This window comes from Candida albicans, chromosome 2 (genome assembly GCF_000182965.3).
Source record: "Candida albicans SC5314 chromosome 2, complete sequence".
In the NCBI taxonomy this organism is placed as follows: Eukaryota; Fungi; Ascomycota; class Pichiomycetes; order Serinales; family Debaryomycetaceae; genus Candida; species Candida albicans.
In genome coordinates, this window is record NC_032090.1 from 345,386 (window position 1) to 369,411 (window position 24,026).

Sequence of the window (24,026 nt, forward strand, 5' to 3'; positions counted from 1 at the left end):
TGTTATTAGTGTCTGATGAATATTCAATAAATAAACTTCCAATGGCGAAAACAAAAWTTWAATAAACATAATTGTTTTGAATTGGCAATTATAGGATTATTATAAACTTTATCAACAATATTTTCTATGAAATATTTCATATTGAAAACATAAAATGTATCATTAATATTTGATTTAAATAATTCAATCATAATTAATGCATCTTTTTTTAATGGTAATTGTACCGCAACACCTGAATTACTTGTTGTTGTTATTTGTTTCCCATCACCATCACCATTAATACCATCTGGAGTAGTATTTCTTTCAAAACTAATCAGTTCATCGTGAATGAAATTTTGTGCTGGATCATTAGTAAAAGTAGAAGGACCTAAAACTTCATAAAATAACGCTCGACATTCACTAATTAAAGATAATGCACTACTTTCACCGAAAAATCTTAATACTCCAGTTTCACTAGTTAAAATTCTTGTATGTTGACCATCTAAATTTGATAATCGTTCTTGTCTTGCTTCTTGGTCTTGTTTTTTTTTGAAAAATGATATAACATTACTATTATCATCATTTGATAATGCCGTTTGTAAACTTTGACAAATCATTCCTAGTGATGTTTTTGCTATTGAATCTTTTTCTTCACCATCAACAGTTTGGGGTTTATTATTATTAGTATTATTCGGAAAACTATTATTGTTAGAAGAATCAGCAGTAAGACTAGAGCCTCTTGGGTTTCCATTAGTAATATTTTCAAAACCACTAGAGTCATTGTTGACATTGACAGTGTTACTGCTGCTGCTGCTGCTACTGCTGCTATTGTTGTTGTTGCCATTGTGGCTTTGTGTCTCTAATGATCCAGATCCACTATAACTTGAATTTGGAGTATTAGGTAAAGATGGAAGTTCAGGTTCAATTTCTTTAGCAACAACAACAGATTCCAGATCACCATTATTATTATTATGGGATTGAATTTTTGATTTTTTTGATCTTCCATCTAATTTTAAATAAGTACATTGTAAAGATTTTTCTTGACAATACAGACAAGGATTATCCCCATTACATTTACGTTTATGACGTTTACATAAATCACAAGCTCGTGAAACTTTTGTACGTTTTGGTATGGGTAATATTCTTGGTCGTCCTTTTGGTCGTTTAACAGGTGGGGTTTGATCTTGACTCATTTTTTTTAGTAATTACGAACCAAAAAAGAAAAATAAAAATATAAACTTGATGAATGAGGTTGAGGATGATAAGGATAAGGATGATTTACGAGGGGGGGGGGTTGTGAATGATATACAAGTGTGTATGTATGAATTAAAAGTATTTCCTGAAGACTCAAAACACTTAATTGTTGGTTGGTTGGTTGGGTTGTTGTAAAAATGTAAAGTGGAAATTAAAGAAAATAGAAAAAAGAAAGTGAAACAACAATTTGGAGATTTTTCTCTTTTTCTTTATTTAATTGTATATCCGGATATATGTAATTAAATGGAGACAGATTTGTAATATACTCTTTTGAAAGCAGAATAAAGTTAAGTTAAAAATTGAATTCAGTTGAGTTGAGTTGCTATCGGTGGTGGTGGTGGTGGTGTTATTGTTGTTGTTGCAGTTGAATTAGTAATGTTACTGATTAGTAAACTAAATACTAATTTCATGTTTAATTAGTAAGAGGTAAAATTTTAAAAATGGAAATAGAAGAAAATGAGAGAGAGAAATAGAAAGAGAGAAAGTGTGTGTGTGAATTGTAATGAATGGAAATAGCAATCAACTTTTTTAAAAATCAAGTAATAGCAACCTCCTCCAGTAATAGTTTTAAATTTCTACAACAAAATTTCTTAAATACAACAACATTATACAGATCTATATAATTCTTGATTTGAATCTTTAATAATTACAAAATATGTAAGATCAAAGAAAGAAGAAAAACATAGAATTAATTGAAGATATCGCTAATTAATGCCTTTCTCCGCATAAATTAATATGCACATATCCTCCTGTGTTTCTGCTTCTTCTACTTCTACTTTTTGCATCTGCAGCAACAACACCAAGAATGTATCCTATTCCTCAAAAGGGTAAAAATACACCATAGCTAAACTTAGAGCATAAACGTTACCATTAGATCTTGTCAATATTGTTATTGTTATTGTTATTGTTATTTGTTTTGTTTACTTTTAAAATTGAAGATATTGTTTGTATACTGTAGAAGAAGTAAAGTAGCTTAAGAGAAGAGGATAAAAAAAATTTACATCCTCGGTTAAATAGAAAAAAACAAAATTTCAATTTTTTGACACAAAAATTATTACAAATTTATAGCAGAATTAGTTAAGAGTTATTCGATTGAATTCATATTGTGTTGTCTTATTCTAATTACCATTGAGTGTGATTATTATTTGATAGAAACTAAACAGAATGGACTTGCTGAACAATAGAAAAGTGTCAATGACAAAACTCAACTAATACGTAGACCAAAAAAGCTTTCTCAATTCCATAACCATATAATGTAACAATAAAATCATGAGAAAGAGTTAAGCAAAATTAGATCAAAGTGTTGATATTGGTGGTAGTAGGGGTCATGACAAACCGGAGCTAACTACTCTCTCTTAACTCCACTCTCTCATCAAAAACGCTTCAAATATATCCACAAATGTGTAGATATGGATTGTTTGTAAAAAGAAGAATAATAATCATTATCATCCATATAAACCTTAAAAGAAAGATACATTGAAACGCTTTTTTGACTAACTAACTAAACTCCTGACAGTTTTCTTAACTCCTAACCTATTTTATTTGATTAACAATTGAAATTCGGATTTAGTTTTTTATCCTTGGTAAAACCATACAATCATTTTATAAACCCGTCTTTGATAAAATAACCTTTTATTCTAGTATTGGTTGTAATATCTCGGAAAGAAAAAGGAAAGTAAAAAGGATAAAAAAATGGTGGTTGTTGTTGTTGTTGTTGCTTGTTGATGACGTCGTTATATATAAATAAATTACGCTGAAAATTGCCAAACTCCATACTTTCCTAAGCCCATTGAACATAGTTTAATTAACAAAGAAATAAGTTATTTGAATACTTCTTCTTCTTCTTCATAACTGAACCACACAAATATATTTGAAAAAGTTTAAATAAAAAAATAACAGTGTGCATTGAGTAGTAGCACAAAATCGGTGCTACCATTGGGATAACACGCTAAGATTTTTTTTTTTTCACCTTTATTAACTTGGATAAGATCAGTTAAACTGAGACAACGGTTTAAGATATGAATGAATCAAAAGGAGGGGTTTAATCATAACTACTAATATATATATATATATTCAAGGTCTTTTAAATATCCGTGGAAAAAAAAAAAAAAGAAGAGCAAAATGTAGTCCATTGTATTTGGGAGCGGAGGTGAATGGGAAAAAACAAAGAGACACACAGAATGAGTTGTGTGTATGAGTGAGAGTGTCTTGTTCGAGAAAGAGGGGGGTGGCTGAGACAATTCACAATGACACATAGTCAATATAACTAAACAATTGAAATCAATTCAAGCACAACCACAACAATAACATATTGACTTTGATTGCTTCTTTATTTATTTGCCCTAAATTTATTGTTTGAATTGTGTGATTCTCTCCCACCACCACATAGATAATAATATTATTCATACTCTTTTATATTACGTCACTAATTGATGGTTGTTGTCGTTGTTGGGTGAGAACAGTTATTAGTTACCCATAAAACATTACATGTACCAATTGACTACATTAATCGTTTGACTTGAGTAAGACAAAAATTATTGAATTGAAAGATCGGCGTTAGAAATCGCTCAATTTAAAACAACAAGTAGCAAATTATTTGACAAAGTGTTCATTGATTCTTTCTTGTTTTGTCTTCTATTTCCCCTCTTTTCTTTTTTAGTCGTGCCGTCCTAATCTAATATTAGTATTAGTATTAGTATTAAATTTTGGAACCATTTTGTGTTTACGTTGGTGGTAGGTAGGCAGGGCCCCATTTTTGTGATTGGGTCTACTTATCTTGCTACCACCACCGTCATCGCCCTAGAATGTTCTTTTATTTCAATTTTTCTATTGTCTATTGTCTATTGTCTATTTTCTATTGTCTTTTGTTTGTTGCTACCATATTACTCTACTATTGTTTGGTGCAGGGCTAGCTGACAGTAAAAGATGAGGCGGTCGATAGACATAAAAGGGACTTAAGAGATCGAGTCAGGAGGGACAAGACCGAGAAGAAAAAGCAGAGAGAGATGCTTCTTCTCCCCCCTCCTCCTCTTCCTCCTCTTCCTCCTTTGTTTTTTCTTGTCTCTTTGTTGTTATCCACCTCCCTTTCTCTCTCCCCTTCCCCCCCGCATCAAAAACTCATTATCAAATAATCTACTCAATCTTTTCATCTCTATACAATCTATTCTTATAGATACTAAAACAAATCCATCGAGAAATATATAATGGTGATAAACATAATTGCTATTAATTGATTAACAGTTTAAGCCTCTCCCCTCCTCTCCCCTACCTCCATACTTAAAATTAATATATAAATTATTACACAAATTAATTCTTTTAATTCAAACTAAAAAATCAAAATTTGTTGATTGAATTGAATTGAATTGAATTGAAAAAAAAAATCTTCAACGGAAAATAAAAAATTTCCACCCTTTCTTCCTTTTCACTTTCACTTTCTTTCTATTTCTATTTCTATTTCTATTTCTATTCTGGTTATATTTTGATTCTACTATTGAGATCAATAACTTTTCTTACAAGTACCCACACGTCCCCCATCCTCCTTCTCATCATCATCCTCCCATTTTTCCGTTTTCAATATCATTAAAGTTGTATATCAATTAGTTATTCCATCCATTATCCGTCCATCTTCAATATTAGAGTATAAAACTATTACAAAAATAACCGTTACAAAACAATACATTTTAACGGATAATTATTTGAATTCAAATTCAGTCCGATATTATTATTATTATTATTAATTTTCCCAAAGTGATATTAAATAATCATTATTATCAAATTAGTACACTAAATTCAAAACTCAAATCCCAACTACTAATAACCAACACACATACACAAGACAAAGGATAAGAAAGTAAAAAGAGAATAAGAAAAAGAAAAAGAAAAACAATTTATTTGCCAACATTTATTTCAACTTCATTCTTCATTCTTCATTATTCCCTTTTTCTTTTTCTTTCTTTAAATCTATTTTCATTTCATTTATTTGATCTACAATTTCAATACTATATATCAATACTATATATCCTTTTCATTTATTTTTTCCCCCCCTCCACTTCAATCATGACTGATCAAACTAAAATTAAACTGGAAAAAGATCATCAAAATATTATCTCCGAGAAGGTTGACTCCGATGTTAAAGTTTCCACTGACACCCCCACAAAAATAAACAATAACAATAACAACAATGACGACAAACTGAATCCATCAGAATCAACAACAACTGGCAAATCTTCTTCGACCACTACTAATAAAAAAGATAAACCAAAGGCATTTACTATCAAATATAAACGTCCTAGAGGTTCTCGTGCTTGTACAGTTTGTCGATCACGGAAAGTTCGATGTGATGCAGAAATTCATATACCTTGTACAAATTGTATTACATTTGGTTGTGATTGTATACTTCCAGAAGTTAAAAAAAGAGGTAATCAATCAGGTGAATCAAAAGCTAAAAAGCAAAAGACTGCTGCCAATTCAAAAACACCAACTACTACTACCACTACCACCACCACCGCCAATGGCAACACCTCCAATGGCAACAGTACTGGTAAAACAGCAACAGCGGCAACTGCAACCAAATCAAATACAAAAGAAAAAAATTACACAAATAAAAAATCTTCCACCTCCACTAATACACGAGACAATGGGACACTACCCGTACTGGAGAATTCATCGAATATCTCCTCGACAACGACTACGACTACAACTACCGGTACGGCAACCAACAACAACAACAACAACAACAACAACACTAGTGCTCCCATCACTACTGCCGCTTCTGCATTATCATCTTTATCTAAATCAGCCATAAACACTTCCAACACTTCCACCACTTCAACATCAGCAAATGAACCTATTTTAAACATTTCTCAAATAAGTGTACCACCATCATTAACTTCGACTTATAAAAATCGTCCTCTGATGCATAAAAAGGAATTACTTGATTCTAAAGCTAAAACCTCATTAACATTTTTAGGTCTGTCTTCAATTGGGGTTGTACCTCAACGTGCTGGAGAAAATCATGTTGAATTAACTACCGATATTTTTGATACTATGGATGTTACATTAGATTCAGTAGAATTGGAAATTTTGAAAATTAGAGGAGCATTTTTATTACCAAACAAGGAATTATCACTTGATTTAATCAATGCATATTTTGAACATGTTCATCCATTAATGCCAGTAATTAATCGCTCATTATTTATGAAAAAATTCCATGATCCTAATGATAATCCTAGTCTTATGGTTTTACACGCAGTATTATTATTAGGATGTCGAGTTTCAAAAAATCCTTTGTTGTTAGATTCTCGTGGTACTAATGATTTGGCTAGTATAACTTTTTTCCGTCGTGCAAAGACATTATATGAAACTAATTATGAAAGTGATCCTATATCAATCATTCAAACATTAATTTTAATTGGTAGTTATTGGGATGGACCTGAAGATGTTACAAAAAATTCCTTTTATTGGACAAGAGTAGCTGTGGGATTAGCTCAAGGATTTGGATTTCAACGTGATGTCAGTAAATCACAAAATTTAACTGTTTCCGAGAAGAAAATTTGGCGAAGAATTTGGTGGTGTTTATTTGAAAAAGATCGTAATGTTTCCATTGCCTTTGGAAGACCCGTTGTTATTGATTTAAATGATTGTGATGTACCAATGTTAACCATTGACGATTTTGATGAAACTGATCCAGAATTAGGTATCAATGATCCTTATACTGTAGATGAAACTCAAGCATTATATTTTATTCATTTAGTCAAACTTGCTGAAATCACGGGTATTATTATCAAACATCAATATAGTGTTAAATCCGAATCAATGAAAAGAAGAAATGCCTTTTCTATTATTGAACATTGTGATATGTTAATGGGGATTTGGTTTACTAATTTACCACCACAATTATCCTTTTCATTAGCTGATAATCTGACACAAAATTTTTATGCATGTTTATTGAATGCTCAATATTATAATCGATTATATTTAATTCATCGATCAAATTTGGTTCGTATGGCAAGATCATCGTCGACTAATCCTAACAATTATAAATATCCTAGTTGGGGGATTTCTTTCCAATCGGCGAGAATGATTTCTATTATATCAAAAATTTTATTGGATCGTGATTTATTACAATATGTCCCAGTTATGTTTATTTATATTGCCTTTAGTGCATTGATAATGTTGATTTATCATGTTGATTCAACAAATGCGGTTATTGCATCAACGGCAACTGACTCGTTATATGTATCACGTGCAGTATTGAAAGAATTACAAAAATCTTGGCCCATTGCTGGAGTATTATTGAAATTATTTGATAAATATGCTAATGATAAATTGAAACGATCTAAACTTATTGAAAGTAGTTCTAAAGTTGCTGATTATAAAGAAATTATGGCCCAGGAAAAAATGAGAAATTCTTCAACCAGTCCATTAGCATCAGATAGTTATGGAAGAGTGAAATCTACACCAGAAGTGACTACTTATCAAGAACCTCCACAACAACCACAACAACGACCATCACGAGCACTGCAACAACAGCAACAACAAGTTCCATCACAATTGCCGTTACCACAAACAAAACAATCACAATCACAATCACAACCACAACCACAACCACCACAACAAGGATATGGACCAGATAATTATAGAAAGAATATTTTTTCACCCGGTTCAAATTCAACAACATCAGGTATATCACCTGGAGGTAATGTTTATCAAGATTATCAAACCTCACCAGCTAATATATCTCATACATTAAGACAACTTCAAGAACAACAACAACAACAACAACAACAACAACAACAACAACAACAACAACAACAACTGCAGCAACAACTGCATTATCAACAACAAGATTTTGGATATAATGGTTCACAACAATCATATAATAATAATAATAATAACAATAGCAACATCAATACTCAACAACAGCATAATAATTCCTCCAAACCACCACAAATTGAAGAATTGGTGAAACAATATAAATTACCAATGAAACGTGCAGCACAAGGTGAAACCAGTGATGCTAGTGATAAACCAACTACTGATACATCACCAACATCATCAATTAAATCATTTCCTGAAATATCGATGGTTACCGATAATTTAACTAATAAACAAGATTTTATTGATAATTTTGAACCAACACAATTATTTCCTAATTTTAGTATACCTCCAACAAGAGCCCAATCGCCAACTCCAAATTATGAAGATCATAATGATAATGGGATTGGTAGTAATATTTATGGATCAATGAATCAAGAAATGACCATGAGAGATAGTGTGGCACCATCACAACAGGAACAACACCAACAATTCCATAATGATGTTATTGGTAATGGTCAACATCAACATATTAATGGTGATAATAATAATCGTGATCCACATACACCAGGTTTCCAAACTAATTTTATCGATAGTGCATTTAATTATTTGAATTTACAATCAGGTATTGATATGAATGAAGATATTCATTCATTATTTCATATGATGAATTGATAAAAAAAAAAGGAATCCCAAAGCAAAAAAAATTCAAAGATTGTATATATATATATAACTTATTTATTTTATTTATTTATCTTATACAAATGGTTAATTTAATCTAATATATATTTACTAATTCATTACTTAGTTGCCTTGCCTTTCTTTTTCTTTAATTTTTTTAAATTTTCAAATATTTCTTCACGACGTAATTTTTGATTATAACCAATAAAACTTTGTATAACATTTTCATAAATTTCAAATTCTTCATGTAATTGATCAATTTGATTAATCCAAATACTACTTAATGTTAATAATTCATTATAATTCGATGTCAATTTATTTAATTTTTCATCAATCCATTGACTATTGGCATGACCACCACCAATAGTACTACCACTATCATTACTACTACTATTGCTTTTGTTGTTGTTGTTGTTGTTGTTGCTGCTGCCATCACCTTCGGCGGCGGTGGTGACAGATATTGTTGTTGTTGTGGTGGTGGTCAGATTATGATATAAATTATCTAATTCAAATTGATTTAATTTATCTAAAGTTGAATTAATCAATGAATTTTTCAAATTATCATCAATATTTAATGATTCAAATTTAGGTATTTCAGAAATTAAATTCAATTCATTCCAATTTATATCATTTATAGAAATTGATGATTTTCTTTGTCTTCCAGAAACAGAAACAAAACCACCACCACTACCACCACCACCACCACTACCAAAGTTATATCCTGGTATTTTAAGATCATTTTGAGTTTCACTAGTTACAATGTTTTTGTTGTTAGGATTGGCTGAGATGGTATTTGTATCATTCAATTCATCAAGATTTATCGGTATACCTAATTTTATAAGTAAATTATGACGAATATTCAGTTTTATCCAATTTGTTGGTTGTAAATAAGGTAATGTAGATAACTGTTTATAAATTTCTTGTGATCGTTCATTTAATAATTGTATAGAAGTAGTGATTTGATTCTTGTTGTTGTTGTCCTCTAGTATTGGTGTTGATGTTGGGAATATTTCATCAAGAGTAGTTGTTAATCGTTGTGAAAATTCTTTGGGTGAATTGAAAATAGTAGTTGGAAAATTAACTTTATCAATTGATATTGATTGGGATTGGGTTTGAGATTGTTGTTTTTGTTGTTGTTGTTGTGTTGGTGATGGTTGAGATACTTGGAAATCATCAAAATCACCAAATTCATCATCATCATCATCATCATCATCATCATCATCATCATCATTGTCGTCGTGACCATTCTCTTGGTTTGTGGAACCAATTGTTGGTGCATGTTGAAAACTAGCTTCATTGAAATCATCAAAATCGTCATCGTCATCGTCATCATCATAATCGTCACTAGCTTTTACATCCTTTTCGTCTTCTTTATTGATTTCATCATCGATTTTTTGATTGTTTAATTTATGATCACCTTCATCATCATTCATAGTGATACCAACCTCCTCTTCAAGGTCTGGATTATCTAGTTCGACATCTTTTTCTTTTTCTTTTTGTTCTTGTTCTTGTTTGTCTTCATCCGTTTGATATGCTTCTAATACATCCAATTGTTCTTGTGATCCGTTATCATAATCATTAATAATTTCATCAGATATATTAAGTTTTTCTAAATTAACATTATCATCATTGTTACTAGTCATATTTGACTTATAAAGTGGTAGTTTACTCTAATTGTTCTAATCCAAAAAAAAAAACAAAAAACCCCAAAATTAATCGTCGTTCTTTGTTTGAATAAGTTTTTGAAGAAACATAATCGTTGATCAAAGTGTGTGTTGTGTTGTTCAAGTTGTACCTTTTTTTTTTGGACAAAAATACACGCCCACACACTATCAGATTGTTGTTGTTGTTGTTGTTGTTCATTTTACAAATGACTCTTTTATAATTTTTTTGATTGCAAATAATCATCAATCATCATTAAACACTATTTATGTTTATACTTATACTTATTACACTATGAGTTATTCAGATCACCCACCTATAATATTTTTTTCAATTGGTAATCCTGGTCCTATAACTCGTCATTCAGTTGGTCATTTCATGTTAAAACGATTAATGGAATCATCATCAACCACTTCAATTAAACAATTGAGTAATTATTCATCATATTCATTATCAGTTGATTCTTTTAATAATATAATTTATATTAAATCCAATACATATATGAATGAATCTTCTAAAGCATGGAATAAATTCAAATTATCAAAAGAATATAGATCATTTATAAAGGAACAAGACCAAGACCAAGACCAAGACCACCACGATCAAATAGTTAGTGTGATTATATTATATGATGATTTTGAAAATAATTTAGGTACGATTAAATTAAAGCAATTTAAAAAAAAATCTAATAATAATGAATCCCATAATGGTTTAAAAAATTTAAAACTCTCCATGATCGATGGTAATAGTAGTAATGCTACTGGTGAGGCAATATATTTACTTGGAATCGGAATTGGACCAAAACCAAATAATAATCCAAGTGGAGAAATCATGAGACAATGGATATTAAGTCCATTTAATAAACAATCTGAAAAATATAAGTTAGAAACAGAATCATTTAAATTATTACAATTATATATTGATACAATGATAGAACAAATTAGTAATGATAATGATGGTATTATTAAAGATGTTAATAAATTTAATGCTAAAATGACAAAATTATGGAAAAGAAAACAATCAGAACAAGAATCATTAGAATCATCACAATGGTTAGAGTAAATGTTTGATAATTGTTACAGGAAAAATGGACTAGCGATTATTATCATAAACCAGATATCTGTGTGTTTTTTTGAAGTACGAGAGACATACAATACATGATGCACAGGCTATTAAATGATGGGGACATACCTAGCGTATCTTCTTGGTTTACAACTCATTGTTTGCTACTGACACATCTACAACAACAACAACAACAACAACAGTCAGTATCAATTATCATTCACTAAGGTTCTTTTATTTGAATTCTGCATTGTTATTGTGCTTGAAATTGACTTAAAGAAAGATATACAACCTATCATCCTAGGTTGGTAATACTAATACTTTCCAATTATAATAAGAACATAATTGCCAGTTTATGAATTAGATCAAAACCCCATGGCTCCCCATTCATAGATGGATATAGAAAACACTAATATATTGCCAGTTTTTTTTTTTTATTTTTGGAAAAATTGTAAACATTGTCTTTTAATAGATCTATATAACAATACCTAAGTTTAGGTTGACAAAAAATTCTAAAATATGGTGTTACGTCTTTGTTTTAAATGTTCAGTAGTTATTTCAAAACTATCACTCAATGAATCGTCATCATCATCATCATCATCATCAACATCAACCTCTTCTTCTTCTTCATCCTCCTCCTCATCTTCATTATCAAGTTCATCTAATAATTTCTTATCTTCATTACTCCATCCAACAACTTTTTGAAATGATTGAGCATCATAATCACTAACAACACCCCCAGATTCTCCTTCTTCTTCCTCATCATCGATATCGACATCGACATCGACATCTTCATCACAATCAACTCCCCCACTTTTTAATTGTTTATATTTTGTTAATGTCAATTTTTTCCCCTTTTCAATAACATTTTCAATTGATGCTCGATGTTTTATAAATAATAATCTTGGAAACATACATTTTTCTCCCTTTTCAATAATTTCTTTCATTCTAAATTCTGTTGGATCACTCAATATATACCAAAAATCACTTAATTTATTTTTGGGCCAAATGGTTATAGTACCAGTAAAATTTTGTAACCAAATATTCAGCCAATCTTGTTGTAAAAAATGAGGTAATAAATCTAATGATTTAATAATTTGTAACCATTTTTTAATTTCTAATCTTAATAATTGTTCTAATGCTGTAGCAATAAATCCTCCTCTAAATGATGCATATTGTTGTTTTGATCGAGTTTTCCTTGTGGATGAAGTGACGGGTCTACCAACGGTTCCCTTTGGTGCAAAGAAAAATAATGAAATATGAGGATTAACTTGAGAAACAATGGTGAAATTAACATTATAATAAGTATTTAATGCTTCAATGGGGATATCTGTTCTTAATGATCCATCACGCCATTTACTACCTAAAGAAAATGGAATAACTTTTCCATTTATAGGATTTTTCATCATTAATACTACCGGGTTTAATATCCCAGGAACCGCCAGTGATGCTAATAATGTTGACCAAATAATACAATGAGGTGATGTAATATCATTACATAATATAACTGGAGAATGAGGATCAGCTGGTATAGTAGAAATATTTAATTTTCTACCAGTTCTTTGAAATGCTTCTTCAAAAGTAGTTGAACCATGAGTGAAAAAATTTGATTTTCGAGCCCAATCAATAGCATCAAATCTTGCTCCAGTTTTTAAAAATCTCGGGATCCATATATACCAAGGATCTTCACATGCAGTGATTTTTCTAGCTAATTGAGGTACTAATAATTTTTTCAATTCTTCATTAGTTCTAGTACATAATAATGCCGCAATTAATCCACCACCCGAAGTCCCCGATATAATTTGTGGTAATAAATTTTGATCAAGTAATGCTTTAGCAATACCAAAATGAGTATAAGCAAAACATGCACCTCCACTAAGACATAAAGCTGATTTACCATAATTTTTCAGAACAATTTTGAAAAATTTCCATTTTTTTTCAATATCAATTTTCTCATTATCATTATCATCATCATCATTGTCATCACCATTGTTATTGTCTTGATTTATCAATTCAAGACATTTGACAACTTCTTGATAATATTCTTCAACTAAATTTTTCGTACCATAATATCTATGAGAATATAATTGACGATTTTCAATTCCAGCAAAATTTTTTTTTAAACAACCTTGTAAAATCACCATCAATTCAATTAATTTTCCTTGATGTCGTAATTTTTGTAATTTTAAAATGGTTAATTTAATAGTTTTATAATCATAATAAGAAAATTTGGGATTTTCCAGCCATTTATCTAATTTTAAAAATTTATCCAATTCTAAAGCATTATTAATCCATTCTTCATAAGTTTTTGAATTTCGTAATTTATTTCTTAATCGTTTCCTTTCACCTCTCCAAGTAAATAAATATTCCAGTACAGCAACATAAATTCTAATCATAAAATAAAATATTCCTAATATACCAATCCAACTGAATACAAATATTAATATTGGCCATCTTAATAATGTATAGGTTGAACTATTTCTAAATTCATTTTTCAAAATTTCTATCGTTGATTTAGTAGAAGTGGATGAAGTAGGGGTTGTTTTCTTATGATAATTGGAAGATCCCTTTTTCAGCGAACTACTACTTCTACTACCTCCAATGGGGAACCAATCACTTTTAGATGTGATTAAATCTGGTCGTTTAGATGAAAGACTAGTAGTACTAGTATTATCAGTGGTTCCCGATTGTGGTCTTGATATTAGATCATCATCATCATCATCATCATCATCATCATTTTTGGTGCTATTTGATTTCAAATTTGTTGATGAATGTGGTTTATCAAAATATGATGAATTCATAATATCTTCATCTGTAATCAGTGAAGAATCACTAACTGTACCGTTAATGTCCTTGTTCTTGTTCTTGTTATTGCCATTTGTTGATGGTAATGAACTAACAATACCTGGCACTTCATCATTTATTGGAGTAGTAGTAATATCAGTAGTAGCAGTAGTATTGGCATCATAATCATAATCATCTTGCCATACTAATGCCTTGGCAAATTCACTAATATGATCTTCATCAATATAATCTTTATCTTCTTCAAATAATGGTATTCTTTCTGTCATGGAAGGATGGTAACAGATGTGTGATTTATAAGTATTAACAATAGTACGATGGTTGTTGTTTATAATGAGTTGAAATGATTATAATTATTGTCTTGCTCAATATAATATTTAGTTTTGGGGGGGGGGGRGGGGCAAGCAACGGCAATTGAAGGAGATCGCCTTTTTTTTGTTTTCACATTTTTATCTTGGTCACGTGACCATTGAGGTTCATTGTTGGGTGATTTGTGTAAAAGTAGGAGAGAATCAACCAGAGTTAAAACCACACAATTTATAAAGACAAAAAGAAACAAAACAGTAACAGACTATAATCTTTCTCTCTCTAGATATATATTATAGTATAAAAGATGGGGTCATAATAAATTATAACTATTGATGTAAATTTGAAGATATTCTTAAAAGTCTTGTGTGAATTTAACACTCTCAAGAGACATTAAAAGTGTCTATTGAGAAGATGATATTATTTTACTAAATGGCTTAGGGGCCTGTATATTGTAGTAAGGGTGAATCGATTTATCTACTACGAAAATAGGATTTTAAAGGGGTGGGGGAAGAGGGAACAGGATATATGGTTGGAATTAACGACGAGCCAACCTAACCCTGACCCCAACGACCCAACAAAAATAGAATTATTTCAGTGCCAGTTGTTGCTTGATTGTTTGTTCGCACACTACCAGAATCGGTTTTTTTTTTTTGCAATCAAAAACACATACACATTCAACAGGTGAACAATTTACGAACTTATTCTATTTCAATTTAAGTCTACTTTGATTTAATTTTATTTCGATGGCCTATCCTAGTATGTTTGAATTCATCAAGATCCCAATAAATGTAGATTATACCTTAAAACAAAATCTTAATTTCTTATTCATCTATATAAATTTTATACATCTCCCTCTATCTATCTATGTAATCATTCATTCATTAATTTTATTCAATGATTTTATATTTATATGAAATTGAATGGAATATTTTCCATAATTTATTTTTATTTTTATTTTCAATTTCAATTTCATTACCACAATTATTACCACCACCACTACCACCACCAATTATAACATTAGCAAATTCCAGATTATAATATTGATCATAATTTTCAATACAATCTCCACAAATAAATTCATAATGACATTGTTGTTGATACTGAGGTTGTTGCTGATGTTTTTGGTTATGACTATTATTATTGTTGTTGTTGTTGTGGTTATTTATAATTGATGAGATTTCATATAATGGTTTTTCACAAAATTCACAATATTTAAGTAATTTTGAACCAGGAATTTCTCCAAATATAGCTTGTAAATCTTCTTTACGATTGATTTTTAAAATTAAATTAGAATCGTCATTAAGGGGGTTAATATTGTTAAGGGTATTCTGATGATTATGTATTAGTAATAAACTTTGTTTAAAATTTGCTAATGATTGTTGTCGTAATAATTTTTGTTGATTTAGTAGGGTATTATTATTATTATTATTATTTATAGTGGTGGTTGTATTATTGGCGAATTTGATATTTTGAGGTTGAAAATAATCTTCAATTAAAACTATTGGATCTTGACTATCTTCATCAAAAGTATATTCATATTCATAATCATAATCATCACCTCCAATATAGTCCTCTTGCATCATTTCTTCTTCTACTTCTTCATCATTATCATTATCACAACTATCATCTATATCATCAACATCAATATCTTCATAAGAATAATTAGCATCAAGATTTTTCGTTTGACAATTGTTATTGTTACTATTATTACTGTTAATTCTGGTAGAGTTATTTATACTACTAGAGTGAGATAACTTTGAACCTTGTGAAGAAGAAGTAGGTGACCTTGAACGAGAAAGATGACGTCTTAAAGGTGGAGGTGGAGGTAATGGTAAAGAAGTTAAAGTTGTATCATCAATTAAATCAAGTTTAGAAGGTTGATGTTTGAGTTTGTTAGTTGTGGTGGATGATAATGATTTATACATTGAATATCAAATTCAATTATTGAATGTGGTATGTGTAGTATGGGTTGGGTTGGGTTGGGTTTGAAATATTGGTGGATTCGTGGGGAGAAAGTAGTAATTAATATACAAGTTGAATTGCTATTTGAGCAGCGAGGGAGGAAGATGAGAACGAAAGGAATTTAATTTAATTATAAAAAAAAACAAACAGCAACGAAAGTGGATTAATGAATGATCAAACTAGGGAAATATATAAATATATAAATATATATATATAAAGATAGTATTGAAATTTTTCAAAAATTAAAGAAAGAGAATCAATATATATATATATATAGAGAGAGTGTGTGGATATAAAATACGGGGGGGAGGGAAAAGAGAGTATTAATTAAAAACATACCAGAGACAGTACCAAACATATTAGATACCAAGTGGTCAAGTCCTTATTGTTTATTCATTGTCTTAATTAAGAGTGAAAGTGAGAGTGTATAAAAGACAGTAGTGTATATAAGCCAGGTAGTGTGAAGTGTGAATTTTAAGTGAGAGTGAGAGTGAGAGTAAGAGAGAATGAAATCAATTTTGTGTCATTTATGAAACAACAACAACAACAGAAATTTAAGGTCGTGTATATGTGTTCAATAATTTTGAAAAATTTTTTTTGCCCACAACAAAAAGCAATTAACTACTTCACTTTACTAAGTTAATTAAACAACTTTGTAAAGGAAAAAAAAAAAATATCTACGTTATTCAATGTACGTATATGTAGTATGTGTGGTATTAGTAGCTCTTTCTTATTATTCAATAGTATTTTATTGGTTAATATTTTTTATTTCAATTATCTTTATGTATTTATGCATCAATTGTTAAATTACCAAAATAACCGAAAAAAAAAAATGAAAGAATTTCTTTCCCAATTAAGAAACAAAGAAATTGCCTTATGTAAGAAATTACACGACCTTGACTTGACTTGACTGGCTCTATTTAATTTTTTTGGTGTATTTGCCACGTCTACACTACTTCTACTACCAGGTTTAATTTAGTTTTTCGTGTAAAAGCTATGTGATGTTGTTGTTGTTGTAGTGTTGGTAGTGTTTGTAGTTTATTGTGTTTCTAACGTGTAAGAATTCACATTTCTACTACTAGTGACACCTCTATTATTAAGCTTTTTTGAAATTAAAAACAGAAAACAGTGCGTTAAAAAGATTTTTACCTTTTATCTCTAACATGTAGGTAGGAAAAGATTGAATTAAGAATCTTGCTGTTGAACTGAAATAAGAGAATTTCAATTCAAATTTAGAAACTGGTAATTAAGGTGAGTGTATGAGTGTGTATCAAATGAAGATTTATGAGGATGTCTCATGCTTATTACAAATCTCTTACTCTTTCTTAGCCAAAAGAAAATAATCTTTTATTTTTTTTTTTGGTCCTTACTCAACAAAATCTGAGTTATGATGCGATGATTATTATTAACTATTAAGTAGTAAAAAAGGGGGGAGTAGCAGTAGTATTAGTAGTAGTAGTAAATGGGTGATTAAATTTTACTCCCATTTTAATGAATTGACTAGGTCTTCTTGACAACGGTTGTTGTTTCTCTCAGATACTAAAAAGATCTAAGTCTAGACTCACTCAGTCATTCACGCATACTGCACTCCTTCAAATTTATTTGATTACGCCATCTCTCTCTCTCTGTCGACCCAAAAATTTAGTCGACAAATGTATTTTATCTCTACCTGCCGAACCACTTTTTTCGGCCCCGATCTTAGACCGAATAATTTTTTGGTCACGTCATCATCTCCAACAACAACCTTGTAATGTAGGCTTTTCCTAAGCGCACACAATAATGCTTTTCTAGAGGCTTTTACTCTTCATGACAGAAAAACGTCACAGTAGTGGAAGCTAAAATCCAAGTCCAAAGTCATGAAACTTGATTTTGAGATATGATCTAAAAAATCAAAATTTTATCTGTATGTTTTTGCAAAATTTGCTCATTTCAATCTCTACTAAAGTGTTCATCAGTTAATGGTTGTCAATTTCTGTCTCTGTGTTAAGTTGTTCTACTTATTGGCAAAATTGCCGTTCAAAAAAAAAAAAAAGAATAAATTTACAACTACCACAACGGTGGCACTAGTATTGCTGATTGGTTGTGAAATTCTCACAAAACAATTATCAATTTGAATATTCTTTTTGTCACCATTTAGTGTTGTTTACTTTTATAATATCGTCACAAAAAGACAAAACAAAAGAATAGAAATACTGTGTTTTTTTTTTTCCGAGGGGCGGGAGGTCATATCGTGTAATTGATCTGATCTATTCCAAGGGTCAAACTTAATGAATCTGTTGAAAGTAGTAGTAGTAGTAGTAGTAGTAGTAGTAATTGTGGAGTAATCCTAGTCATGTGACCTAACCTAACAGACAATATGAGGAGAAGAGTTTTGTGTCTTGATAATCTGGACACGCAGAATGAAAGTTCTAGACGACGAAAGTCTACTTTATATAAAAGGAGATAAGAGGTCTTCACGAACAAGAACAACAACAAGAAGTAGTAGTAGAAGTAGTAGGAGGGCATTTTATACTCTTTTGTTTTGTCATTAGTACAACCAGATTTCTCTAAACATAAACAAATAAAAACAACAAGATTCAAATCATATGAAACAATTAATCTTGGAAATCTAATACCTATACTAAAAGTAATAGTACTAGTCGTAGTCATAACAGAAGCGTTTCATAAAATCTTTAAAAATGTTTTATGCTTAGTTTTGTTGAGACGTCTATTGAATTCTTGACAATTTCTTCGGAAAATAGACACAACAAAATTACACGAGAAAGGGTGAAAGAAAGTACAACAATATTTTTTAATTCTTTGAAATTTATAAATTAATGTGTTCCGATTAATCATTTAAAACATATTTGATATTGATTTTCTTTCAACTATAAACCAAAAAGTTGAGGAATTAACCGTTAACAGTTAAACAGTTGGTTGGTTGGTTGGTTGGTTGGTTGCGAAAAAAAAAAAAAAAATGTAGCAACCAATCACGTGACACATAGTAAAAGTGATACCCCCCTTTGACAACCATAATTTATTCTACATGGATTTTAAATAATTAAGTTTATCATTTCATCACACACACTTTATATATAATTATACAATTTCTATATTCAAATATTATTACTAAAAACCTCTGGTACTAATGTTGTTGCTGCTGTTGTTGTTGTTGTTGTTATTTATCAAATGTTTAATTTCATTATACAGTAAATCACCATCATTATCATTATAATCATTAACCCAATGAGAAATATCTTGGAAAATCTTTAAAGAAATCAATTTATCTAATTCAAATTCTTGTTGACGATATTTTAACATTAATGATTCACATAATTCTAATAATAATATAATATTAAATTGAAATTTTTGTCGTCGTTTAAATTTTATAATTGAAGTTAAATCAGTCAATTGATGATTAAATCTTAATTCCAAAACTGAAAGACATTTAAAATAATTGGAGTTGGGAGTATTTGTTAGGGTGAATATTTGATTTATACCAGAATTAGTCAATTTAGGACAATTATTTAATGATAATCGAGATATATTTGGTAATTTATTGGCAATTTCCCAAACACATTTATCAGTTATATGACATCCTGCTAATCCTATAGTCAGTAATTTTCGATTATTATTAATCAATTTAATCATTGAATTATCAGTAATATATCGTCCACTACCACCATTACCACCACCATTACCATTACCATTACTAATAGGTTTACGACCAAAATTTATAAAAGTTAAATTTCGACAATATAAACTTAATTGATAAATACCAAAATCAGTAATTAATTCACAAGCACGTAAATCTAAAATTTGTAAATTATCACCACATTTAAATTGTCCCAATTTCATTAAAAATTCATCATCAATAGTTTTTGAACCGGTGATAATTAATTTAGTTAAATTATTTGAACATGATTGGAATATTTTCATAAATGTTTGAGATTGAGGTTTATCTAATGAAATTTTCGGACACATATATAATTCAAACCATGATAATTGATCAAAATTTATAAATTCAATTAATTGATCGAAAATGATTTGTTTAGTTTGAAATAATTTATGTAATATAAATGTTTTTGGTTGAATGATAATAGGAGATGATGAATTTTGTTGTTGGTGGGATTTATTTTCAATGAATTTTTTCAATTGTTGTTCATTATGGGAATAAAATTTTGTTGATATGATTTCACTAGTGATTTTATAAAATAATTTATTCACCAATAAACAATTATATAATGGTGATGATGAAATGACACTTGAAGGTTGTTGATTTTGTTGACTTTGTTGATTGGTGGTTTTTTGAAGGGCAGATTGAGCGGATTTTTTATCACCATGGATTAATAATGCATGCTTATAAGATAATGGATTTCTTCTAATTGGAGTTGATTCTTGTGGCAAAATTGTATTTTGTTCATCAACATAACTGATTATTTTATAAACAATTTCCGGAATTTCAAAGATCGATGGTGAAGAAGATGTTAATCTTTGTTGCTGTTGTTGTTGCTGTTGTTGTTGAAGTTCATTTCTTATCTTGATTTGAGAATTCAATTTATAATAATAGCCATCAGTGTTTTCTTCATTATCAAATAATGTATTGAAATAAAAATTACCTACTGGTTTAATAGGAGTTGTTTCCGGGGTTAATTCATCAATATTATCATCAGTTAAATCAGGTACACTTTCTAAATCTGAAGATGAGGTAGAAGAAGAAAAACCATTATCACTATTATTATTCATAGTGAATTGAAATTCATCTTGATCAGGTAATTTGAAACTTCCAGTATTCATAATAAATTGATCATTACTATTAGTTGAATGAGATCTTCTTAATCGACCAGGTCTATTTCTTCTATCTTTATTTCTTTTTCTATCTCTTTGTTGTTGCTGTTGTTGTTGCTTACTTTTCAGATCAGTGAAAAATGCTGATAATGAATTTGATGATACAATAGATTTAGCTCGTTTTAAAACTGGTTGTTGTTGTTTATCAATGGTTGGAGATACTCTTCCTTCCTCATTTGTACTCACTAAAAAGGGATTATAAATCTCATTATCACTAGAATCATAGGATAATGGTTTTGTAGAATGAAAATTCATGATTTATAAACAATAATGATGTTGATGTGTTAAGTATATATGCTCTATAATAATGAATGCAAAAAAAAAAATGAAAAATGAAAATGATGTGGCTGGTTCAATTTGTGCGACAAAATGGAAGGAAAGGAAAGGAAAATGGATTATGCAAGGCAAGTTGAATATATAGTAATAACCTTAATGAAAAGAATTAATTAATTGGAAATGGAAATTGGAATTGAAATGAAAGAAATTATGTAAATGCAAAAAAAGTATAATGATTGACTATGGGTGAGAAAAAGGAGAAGGAGTTGGGGGGATTATATGTATTAATGGTTGATGTAGATGATTGATTACCCAAAAAAAAAAAAAATGAAAATTAACAAACCAAACAATTGAATGGGATGAGATGATGAAGGGGAACGGGGTTTGAGTTTGAGTTTGAGTTAATTGTTGGATGAAGATGTGATTATGATAAATATGCAAGAAAAAGGGATACAGAAGTTTAAAGGAAAAAGGGGGAAAAAGATGAAGTTGAGGAAAACCCATTAATTATAAATAGTTTTTTAAATATTTTGAAAGTTGCTTGTCAAATGATGATGTTGATAAAAGTTGACTTGGCTTCTTGGTTATGAATTGAACTAAATTGTTAAAAAGATGGCTTGAAAGAACAATAAAAGGAAAGAACCCTTTTTGTTTTAAAAATAACAAAGCAAACTCCTTTATTGTTGATTTATTTAGAAAAATAACCAGCAATGCTGTTAATGAACAACTTCAATTTCTATTGACAAAATTATATGATTACTCAAAAATTGAATATTTGAGAAATATACGATTTAAATTATTTTACTTATTAAAATAGAATAGAAATAATTTATGCATAATTTAATTTTAAAAAATTTATCTTCCTACTACTATTAATAGTTGATAAAGAGTAAGAAACAACCAGTAATATACAAATACCTACTCAATTCAATTCATTCTCGCATGAAATTGCAAAAAAAATACTTGGTGAAAGGACAAAAGAGAGAGAAGTAGGAGGGGACTATCGGGAAAGAGAGAACCAGCTTTGATTATTGTGTATTGGGTTGCCATAGGAACCTCTTGATTATTCATGTAGTATTGTTGATCTTTACATCTATGCATATAACTGCCTCCCAAAAAAAAAAAAAGAGTACGTAAGGAAAGCCCTGTGTATAATACATCATTTTGATAACATTTGACCTGAAAAGATATAAAAAAATTAAATAAGAAATGTATAAAATCATATATATCCGTTTCGGTGATAAAAATAGATAGTGCTTATTTGGTTATGAATTGTTGATTAATAGTTCATGATTAATAGTTCACATGTACTGATTATGATGATGATGATGATTATGGAAATGGAAAATTCAAATCGTGCGTGTGTGAACTAAAAAAACTGCAACAATCATAGATGTGAGAGAGAGAGAGAGAGAAGGCTGGCTAATTAAACGCTGGTTGGGGTTTATATACAGGACGCACATACTATAAGACCAAATTATTGTTTAATATCCATGTCTATCTATATATATCTATAGATAGAATCAACAATGGGTTGAAACAGGCTATGAATTCTTTTACTTGCTTGCAATTATCTATTTCTTTCTTTCTTCGAAGTATGGTTTCATTCAATTATTTCGTTACTGGCTTCAAATAGCGTCGTCGTTGTCCTCGTCAATGACAACGTTATACATTTCGTATTTTAGATTCTACATGAAAATTGCTTGATTCTTTTTGTTGATTACAAAACAGAACCCTGTTATTTGACTTATTTGACGGAATTAAGAAATAATATTTCTCTATGACTAGTAATGATTTGACAAATACGTGAAGAAGAAGAAAAAGAAGAAGAAGAAGAAGAAGAAGAAATATGAGGAAGAGTAAGGGATGAGTGCTCTCCCCTTACTCTGGATCAAATCTTCCAATGACAGGGGCTGAAGGAGGCATAAACACATTTTTTTGAAACTTATTGTAAACAATTTCAAAAAAAATTTCCTAATTTGTTTAAATAATTAACGTTGTAATCTTAATTTCTTCTTATCAAAGATATTTTATTAAATCAAAGATCATGATTTAGATTATTAATTTAGTTTACTGGTTAAAATATTGGAATGAAACTTGAAGCAAAAATGGAACTTGATAACAAAGATTAGCCACAGTTTACAACAAACTTAAAATTAAACCAAAGGGCTTGCTTGATAAATTTTGAGTTACCAAGTGCTTGTTTTTTTTTTTTTGATGATTATGATAAGTTTATATTCTGTTTCACATGAATATTGCCTTGGTGATTAAATTGCAAATATAGTGGGGTCTTCGGTATTATTTTGCCGCTAATTATTTACGAATAATATGAGAAATGGAACCAAATTCAATTGTAAGTAACAAGACAATGAAAACCAATAATGACCAGCAACAAA

General features: G+C 29.6%; 7 protein-coding genes and 1 pseudogene across 8 annotated transcripts; 2 read left to right on the forward strand and 6 right to left on the reverse strand. All coding sequences in view use genetic code 12, as the record gives it.

Moving 5' to 3' along the window:
• Positions 1–64: 64 nt before the first annotated feature.
• On the reverse strand, positions 65–1,172 carry ZCF6 (Zcf6p; the record flags this gene model as incomplete). Its single annotated transcript, XM_717452.2, has 1 exon — positions 65–1,172. A coding segment is annotated over one exon (1,108 nt), but the record flags the coding sequence as incomplete, so codon positions are not given.
• A 4,117-nt stretch (positions 1,173–5,289) lies between these two features.
• CTF1 (Ctf1p) lies at positions 5,290–8,724 on the forward strand (the record flags this gene model as incomplete). Its single annotated transcript, XM_717453.2, has 1 exon — positions 5,290–8,724. One exon carries the CDS (start codon positions 5,290–5,292, stop codon positions 8,722–8,724), a length of 3,435 nt encoding a protein of 1,144 aa, XP_722546.2.
• Positions 8,725–8,849: 125 nt separating this feature from the next.
• CAALFM_C201900CA (uncharacterized protein) lies at positions 8,850–10,373 on the reverse strand (the record flags this gene model as incomplete). Its single annotated transcript, XM_717454.2, has 1 exon — positions 8,850–10,373. One exon carries the CDS (start codon positions 10,371–10,373, stop codon positions 8,850–8,852), a length of 1,524 nt encoding a protein of 507 aa, XP_722547.2.
• Positions 10,374–10,686: 313 nt separating this feature from the next.
• Positions 10,687–11,454, forward strand: CAALFM_C201910WA (uncharacterized protein; the record flags this gene model as incomplete). Its single annotated transcript, XM_717455.1, has 1 exon — positions 10,687–11,454. One exon carries the CDS (start codon positions 10,687–10,689, stop codon positions 11,452–11,454), a length of 768 nt encoding a protein of 255 aa, XP_722548.1.
• A 512-nt stretch (positions 11,455–11,966) lies between these two features.
• CAALFM_C201920CA (uncharacterized protein) lies at positions 11,967–14,525 on the reverse strand (the record flags this gene model as incomplete). The annotated part of the gene is made up of 1 exon (XM_717457.2): positions 11,967–14,525. The coding sequence occupies one exon, from the start codon at positions 14,523–14,525 to the stop codon at positions 11,967–11,969; it is 2,559 nt and encodes an 852-aa protein (XP_722550.2).
• Positions 14,526–15,452: 927 nt separating this feature from the next.
• On the reverse strand, positions 15,453–16,490 carry CAALFM_C201930CA (uncharacterized protein; the record flags this gene model as incomplete). The annotated part of the gene is made up of 1 exon (XM_717458.2): positions 15,453–16,490. One exon carries the CDS (start codon positions 16,488–16,490, stop codon positions 15,453–15,455), a length of 1,038 nt encoding a protein of 345 aa, XP_722551.2.
• A 3,145-nt stretch (positions 16,491–19,635) lies between these two features.
• On the reverse strand, positions 19,636–21,609 carry AMN1 (Amn1p; the record flags this gene model as incomplete). Its single annotated transcript, XM_717460.2, has 1 exon — positions 19,636–21,609. One exon carries the CDS (start codon positions 21,607–21,609, stop codon positions 19,636–19,638), a length of 1,974 nt encoding a protein of 657 aa, XP_722553.2.
• Positions 21,610–21,800: 191 nt separating this feature from the next.
• On the reverse strand, positions 21,801–22,134 carry CAALFM_C201960CA (annotated as a pseudogene; the record flags this gene model as incomplete). Its single annotated transcript has 1 exon — positions 21,801–22,134.
• Positions 22,135–24,026: the final 1,892 nt, after the last annotated feature.